Raw genomic sequence first — 7,620 nt, forward strand, 5'->3', positions numbered from 1 at the left:
TAGCACATCAGTGCAATAAAATGTAATTAAGTTAGTCCAACTCATTTGTATCAAATACATCTCAAATAAAATAACGATATTCATTAAATTAAATTAATTTGTGTTTGTCCAACTCAAAATATAAACTAACAAAATATGCAAACTCCACACAGAAGGACCACCCCGACTGGGAATTGAACCCACGGACCTCAGGCTTTGAGGCAACAGCACTAGCCACTACACCACCGTACAGCCCTGAAGGTGTGTTCACCTCATGTAAACAACTGATTTTCAGCTGGCGCATGCGCAAAGGGTAGTCCTCAATGAAACCCATTTATTTTGAGTTGATATGCACACCATCTAACCTAAATAAATCTAATAAATGAAAGTATTCATACATTTTGTGTTACACCCATTAAATATAAATATCTATTTTTGTAATTGGTTTATTTAAATGTATCAAACAATATTTAAATGTGTCACCTCGAAGAAGGGCTTGAATCGTTTTTGTGAGTGTAACCTAAATAAATCTAATAAATGAAAGTATTCATACATTTTGTGTTACACCCATTCAATATAAATATCTTCGTTTTGTAATTGATTTATTTAAATGTATCAAACAATATTTAAATGTGTCACCTCTAAGAAGGGCTTGAATTGTTTTTTTGAGCGTACATAAAAGTTATGTGTAGGCCTAAATCTAATCTATTGGGTTACAATTCAATTCGTGGAGAATGAAAAACTTGTGATTGGGGCTCCAACAAAGCATCGTGTTGTGTCTTACCGAGCCCCACGCCGACGATGATCCTCCCCGCCAGGAGGACCTCCTTGCCGGGCGCGGTGCTCAGCACGACACCGCCGACGGCGAAGAAGAAGCTGGCCAGCAGGATGCACACCCTGCGCCCGAAGAGCCCGTTGAGGAAGCCGCCCAGCAGGGCGGACAGGGCGGCCGCGGCCACGGTGCTCGATATGAGCACCTCCTGCCACAGGGCGCTCAGGTCCAGCTCCCTCTTCAGCAGGAGCATCGCCCCGGAGATCACCCCGGTGTCGTAGCCGAACAGGAACCCCCCCAGGGCGGAGAACGCGGCCAGGACGTAGACGAAGCCGGGCGTGACATCCTGCTGGAACTGCTTACGCGCAGCCCTCTCCAGGTCCCCGGTGGATGAGGGGGGCGCCGCCGCGGGCGCACCGGAGGCGGGAGCCCCGGCGGCGGTGGCGGAGGAGGAGGAGGCGCCATGGCTGTTGATGCTGGCGCTGGACGGAGTCTTGATGAGACTCCGCTCTCCTCCGTCGCTCACTTTCTTCCTGCGCTCGCCCATCAGGTTGCTCATACTACGGAGGCTGTAGTCATGGTCCAGCTGCTTTCGCGACATATGGGAAACACAGCACGGGACCGGGGGGTGGTGGTTGCTTAGTTGTATTTGATGCTGAAAAAAAGAAAAAGAAAAAGAAAACAAAAACACACTTTACTGATGTTCCCACCCCACCCCCCTTCGCCGCCGAGTTATATCCAGAAATCACTCCCGAACTCAGAAGTTGTTTTCCCAGCCTCGCGTGTGTGTCCGCGCATCACATCCCTGTGGTCCTGATGGGAGACTTGGAGAAGAGTGGGGAGGAAAGGTAAGATAGGAGGAGTGTAGTGGAGCACTTCGTCATTATGAGCGTCGGCGTGACGCAAAGAAACACTGTTTTGGAAGCATGATGCCGGAGTGAAGGACCTTCAATTCATTTATAGCGTTTATTGAAAATCATTCATCACTAAATAATCTATATGGAAATAAATGGACACTGGGATGGGCACGTTGGTGCACATTGTTATAGGTACCACATAAGTTCTAACAAAGTAGAATACAACATTATTTATAAAACAAAATTAAAAGGCTATTTATAGATACACATGCGTACAATATATCAAATGAAATATAAATATGAAATGACACGTATGTCAGATTGGCTTCAGTCGCAAATAATTCACCGATGAGCCACAGCCTCAGGCATAAAAGGAAAACGGATGCCCCCTGCAGGCCTGACTCTGGTACTACAGGTCCATCATTCTGTAGTCTGATTTACTCAAAACAAACACAGTGTCGGGGCACGTGACACACATTGACAGGCATTGAGGTCCATGTTGATTGAACCAAAGAATAATGACGTTTTGTTTAAATACCATGCAATGAATCCCGGCCAATATTTACATTTGAAAAGCTGAAACTAGTGGCCTTTTGGCCTCTTTGCTATCCCTGAATGATTGATGATTAAAACAGTTTCCAAAGCCCAAGCTCATGTCTGAACATGTATTGTTTGCTCTATCACATATAACAAAATAAGGCATAAAGAGGTTGAAGTCATTGTGTTTGTCACTTAATTGTCAAAATATCTGCCCTCATCCAAACCAAATATAACATCTAACTCCCTTGTCTCCATGCGCCCCAATGTAAACCCTCTTTCACACACTCAACCATTATCATTGTAACGGATCCCCGTATATCAATCGGCGTGAGACTTTACTGCTGGTGAACTTCTTTATTTCCTTTCTTCCGTTGTATAATGATGAACCAAAACTCTTGAATTAGAACCTCCTTGTCACCACCGTAAGAGCGTTAGCCTCATACGGGTCCATTAAAACTATCAAAACTCTTCATATAATGCGCATCCGTCCGTCACATTTAGCCGTTACGTCAAGTTTGTATATTAACACAAAATAAAGGTGCGCTTCCTTCTAACATTTCAAAATAAAAGTCAAATTTAGCTCAAAGCGGAAGTAGATTAAAACATATACAAAATCATTAAAACAATACAATATAAAAAGGCATACATCAAAACCAATAAAGCAGATACAAAATAAGGCAATCAACACAAAACAATAAACCTTTTAAGGGGTTATTTACATTCCCACCAAATTACAGTGTTTTACAAAATGGAAACCTAAAACACAAAATTTCCACTTACAGCATTACCCTCCAAATGTATAGGCTATACCACACAGTAAACCATATTACATTTCTTAAATGCTTAGTAATTAACAACTAATTTCTGGACAGGGCGCTCCAAAGCGGGCCTGCTGGTGCGCTCTCCTTTGTGGTTCCGTTCTTTCCCTCCAAACAAGATTTTAACCTGTCTCACAAGTCCATCTTTGCCTTGAATGACTTCTGAGACTGTCCCAAGTCTCTCTTTGCTTCGTGGTAGTGTCCTCAGCATCCGGTCCTATACCACCAACCTGAGGTTTCTTTTAGTGCTATGCCAGCACTGTCTGTTTGTGATGTTGTGGAGGCACTCCTTTTTCGATCTACTCCAAAACTGCTCCGTCAAGTACTGCACCTGGTGCCACCTCTTTCGTCCGTAAAGATCCTCTTTTTCATTCCTCAATCTCAGGTATGTGCATTGGCCATAGTCCGTGGTGCTGGCATCTGAGAAGTGATGTCATTCTGTTTTTAACATCTTTTCAGAGCCTGCTGACTGGTAGCAGCGAGCTACTTGTATCCTTTCCATCTTAACAAAGTCATCTGGCCATTTCTCCCACCGTGATTTCAACTGCCCTGGAATTGGGTTATCCCATCCTGTTTCTTGATGGCCCATATCCTGAAGAATATTATTTCCGTTGAGGAGGTATGGAGCCACGAAGCCCAGCGGGTCATGTACGGAGGCGACAGATGACAGAATGCCGCGCCGTGTTGCGGGCTGGTTCTTTAGTGAAACCTTGAAGTTGAAACAGTCACTCTCGATGTTCCAGTTTATTCCCAGTGCTCTCTCTAACGCTGGGTCATTGAATCTGAGATCCTTTACTTTGATGTCTGTAGCATGTTCTGTTGAGGGGATGCTCTGGAGAACAGCACAGTTGTTGGACACAAATTTGTGACTCCTTAAACCTTTGTTTGCACACAGCTCATGTGCCTCCTTTCTCATCTGACTGGTTTTTTCAGCAGACTCAACACTAATGATGCCATCGTTTACATAAAATAATCTGGCAATGACCTGTGACCCTAATGGGTGTGTCTGACTCTGTTCTTTGGCGATCTGCTTTAATCCATGATGTGCATTATGCATTTCATAATGTCCATGTCTGTTTATATTTATATTTCCCTTCTGTTCAAGAGAAATCAAATCTTCTTGAGAGACTGTTTTGCCATCTCCTTGATTGTCTCTGAAATCAGTCTCGAGAATTCTTCTTGCATCCATTGGAGTCACTGCAGGCAGCTCCTTCACGTTTACTCTGTGCCAGTGACCATTTGACAATTGTGCATCAGAGTGAGGTGCTGAACAGCCAACAATACTCCACCCTAAGTCTGAAAGAATAGCAAAGGGTTCATCATCTTTTCCTGCTATCACACGTCTGGGTATGAGAGCTCCTGGACAATTGTAGCCTATCAGTAACCCCACTTCGCAGTTAAGGAGAGGCGGTATTTGGTCTGCAATCGCTGTGAGATGGCTCCATCCTTTTGCCGTTTCGTGCGTTGGTATATGTTGTCTGTTCACAGGTATGCCGTCTTTGGTGTAAGTAGGAGGCAGTTTGATGTGCACAGTGGAATTGAAACCTCTCACACGCAGACCAGATATTCGTTCACTTTTAAGGACCATATTTTCACCCATCATAGTAGTGAGTTTCAATTTAACTGGGCAAGTAGTCAGCTGCAGCTCCTTACTTACATCTTGCTCAATGAATGTTGTGTCACTTTGAGTATCCAGCAGGGCATACACAAGTTTTTCTGGATGGATTGTTGTCGCTTGACACCCATACTGGCACGATCATGGAGGTGTTTTCTGACTGACCTTGGCTGGTGACATTGAGGGACAGAGCAGATGTGGATTCCGGTTCACTGCGTTGCGCTGAATGTTCCCTCTTTGTCCATTCTTTGTCTTCACTTTTTCTGTAGCCATCATCGTGAAGGCATGTAGGATGCCGTCCTTTGCATGAGTCACACGTGTGGCGATGCCGACACTCTTTTGCGCCGTGACCGGGTTTTAGACACCCATAACACAGTCTGTTATCTTTTACGTACATCCTCCTGTATTCCAGTTTTCTTTTCATGAAATCTTGACATTTGTAAAGCTGGTGACTGATATCCTGGCATAGTATGCAAGGTGTCTTGAACTCTTCCTTTGACATTGTCTGCTTATTATTTTCCATCACTGTCTGTGTATTGAAAGTGATGGCTTTGTTTCCTTTGCTTTCCTTTGTGCTCCACTTGTCTTGACAGGACTCAGCTGAATGGAGAGCGAGGAAAGAGGTGATTGGATTGCAGGCGGTTTCGGCCTCCACGGACATGAACTTGGCAAAGTCCTTGAAGCTCGAAATCCTTTCCCTCCATGAGACGCAATGTTACTTGCGGTTCCATCTTGAGGCGAGCCACTCTGGCAGTTTCCGCATCAACTTCTGATTTTCCTCACAATCGTTTAGGATGTTTAAGCCTTTTACATGGGGTATTGCCTGCAGACAGGCATTTAAGAAATCTGAGAAATCTCTCAGTCCTTCGGCATCTTTAGACTGTATCTTTGACCAGTTGGATAACTTTTCTCTAAAAGCCTTTTGAATGATAAATGGCTGGCCATACCTCTGATTGAGCTTGTTCCAAGCGTCACTGTAAGCTTCGCTGTCACTACGATAGAATGTTCCTTCTAGGCATTTGCGAGCTGAGCCAGCTACATATCTCTTGAGGTAATGCAGCTTATCGGTAGTGGGAATGTTCTTTCTATCTATAAGCGACATAAATGAAGCCTTCCACTCCACAAAGTCAATTGGATTGCCATTAAACACTGTGGGCTCTGGCATTGGAAGTCTGTTAATAGCAAGGCTGTCCTGAACAGCTTGTGCTAGGCAGGATACATCAATGGGAGGAGATGGAGTGACAACGGTGTGAGTGTCCATTGTGGCAGGGGGAAGGGGGCGTATAGGGTTCTGAAATGACTTAACGGACCGGGCATCAGACTCCTCTTTCACTTCTCTGTCATATACTTCAAGTCTGGCTTGGGCCGCCTTTACATCTTTTTCAGCTTGCAATCGTTCTAATTCGGCCTTGTGTTTTTCTAATTCCCTCCTATGTTCTTCCTCTAAAACTCTGATCTTTTCCTTTTGTGTCTTTTCCTGCGTTAGCATCTTATATTCAGCCTCCTTAGCAGCTAACTCCGCCGCTGCTTCTGCTCGCTTGACTGCAACACCTGAGTACATGGAGCCATGACTGCCAGTCAGGGCTGAAGCAGAGGAGCCATAAATGGACCGGGCGTAGTCGGGCTCAAGTAGCTCACGCAAGCGCTGTCCTTCGTATTCTGCATCGTATTCTCCATTTACGCCAGTCAGTCTCTCATACAAGATTTTGATCATGTCAATGGTTACTGCTGCACAAGAATCAACCTTACGCCTTAGCTCAGTATCGGGTGGGCCGCACCCTCTCAGTTCATCATACAATTTTATGATATCCATTTTCCTTGTTTCCAAATTGTCTGCGAGGGATGCCAAGTGACTTTCTGTTAGCTCCGATTTGAGTTCTTGACGTGCTTGACGAGCTTGGGCTTTCCACTGTTCATACAGACTAACAAGTCTCCTTTCCCGTTTGCTCTGCTCCTCTTTACGGTACGCTAGCATCTTTTCAGTGGGAACACGTGTCCGGTCATGGCGTCTAACCGCTACATCTGCGTCATCATCTTCATCATTTAAAAGTTCAGCAAGAATGTCCTGTTTGTTTTGCAAAGACTCTTTTAGTTCTTGTCTAACAGCACCATGTTCAGTTTCCTTGTCTAGCATTTCCTTATGTTCTTGAATTACCTTTCGAAGGTTTTCTATCTGTTGCGCTTTATCTTCGCTGCGCAGAGCAGCATCGTTTCCCTCCATTTTCGTTAGCCTTCCTCCGTCTCCTTGCTACTTTACCACGTCCCCGTCTTCAGTTCACCGCTGCCCTGCTCCATTCCGTCAGTAGAAGGTGTCCGTTTATTCCGTTGTAGTCTTCTATGTAGCAGGTTAGCTGGAAAGGTGACGTTCTTCCTTTGGTGTAACTAGCAGGTAGCTCGAGAGGTCTCGCTCTTACTGTAACGGATCCCCGTATATCAATCGGCGTGAGACTTTACTGCTGGTGAACTTCTTTATTTCCTTTCTTCCGTTGTATAATGATGAACCAAAACTCTTGAATTAGAACCTCCTTGTCACCACCGTAAGAGCGTTAGCCTCATACGGGTCCATTAAAACTATCAAAACTCTTCATATAATGCGCATCCGTCCGTCACATTTAGCCGTTACGTCAAGTTTGTATATTAACACAAAATAAAGGTGCGCTTCCTTCTAACATTTCAAAATAAAAGTCAAATTTAGCTCAAAGCGGAAGTAGATTAAAACATATACAAAATCATTAAAACAATACAATATAAAAAGGCATACATCAAAACCAATAAAGCAGATACAAAATAAGGCAATCAACACAAAACAATAAACCTTTTAAGGGGTTATTTACAATCATTGCTTGCCTTATCCATTATTGATCAGGATTCAAACAGAGAACAAAAGTAATCTGGAGTGAACATGCTGCATGGCTGCAGCCTGGAGATATTGCATGGCTGTAAATGCATTTGTGTGTGGTGGGAGGATCAATATGTGGACAGTGGTGTCACACACAAATGGAGAATCAGTACAGCATGATAATGGCTTATGATTGAGCC

General features: G+C 44.2%; 1 protein-coding gene across 1 annotated transcript in view; it reads right to left on the bottom strand.

Annotated features, from left to right (window-relative positions):
- Nucleotides 1–1,510, bottom strand: part of LOC130200232 (proton myo-inositol cotransporter-like) — a 76,622-nt gene extending 75,112 nt beyond the window's left edge. Inside the window, exon 1 of the mRNA XM_056424286.1 lies at nt 764–1,510. Within this exon, the coding sequence (XP_056280261.1) occupies nt 764–1,352 (589 nt within the window). The 5' untranslated portion in view covers nt 1,353–1,510. The remainder of the gene's footprint in view (nt 1–763) is intronic.
- Nucleotides 1,511–7,620: the final 6,110 nt, after the last annotated feature.

Source organism: Pseudoliparis swirei, chromosome 10 (genome assembly GCF_029220125.1).
Source record: "Pseudoliparis swirei isolate HS2019 ecotype Mariana Trench chromosome 10, NWPU_hadal_v1, whole genome shotgun sequence".
In the NCBI taxonomy this organism is placed as follows: Eukaryota; Metazoa; Chordata; class Actinopteri; order Perciformes; family Liparidae; genus Pseudoliparis; species Pseudoliparis swirei.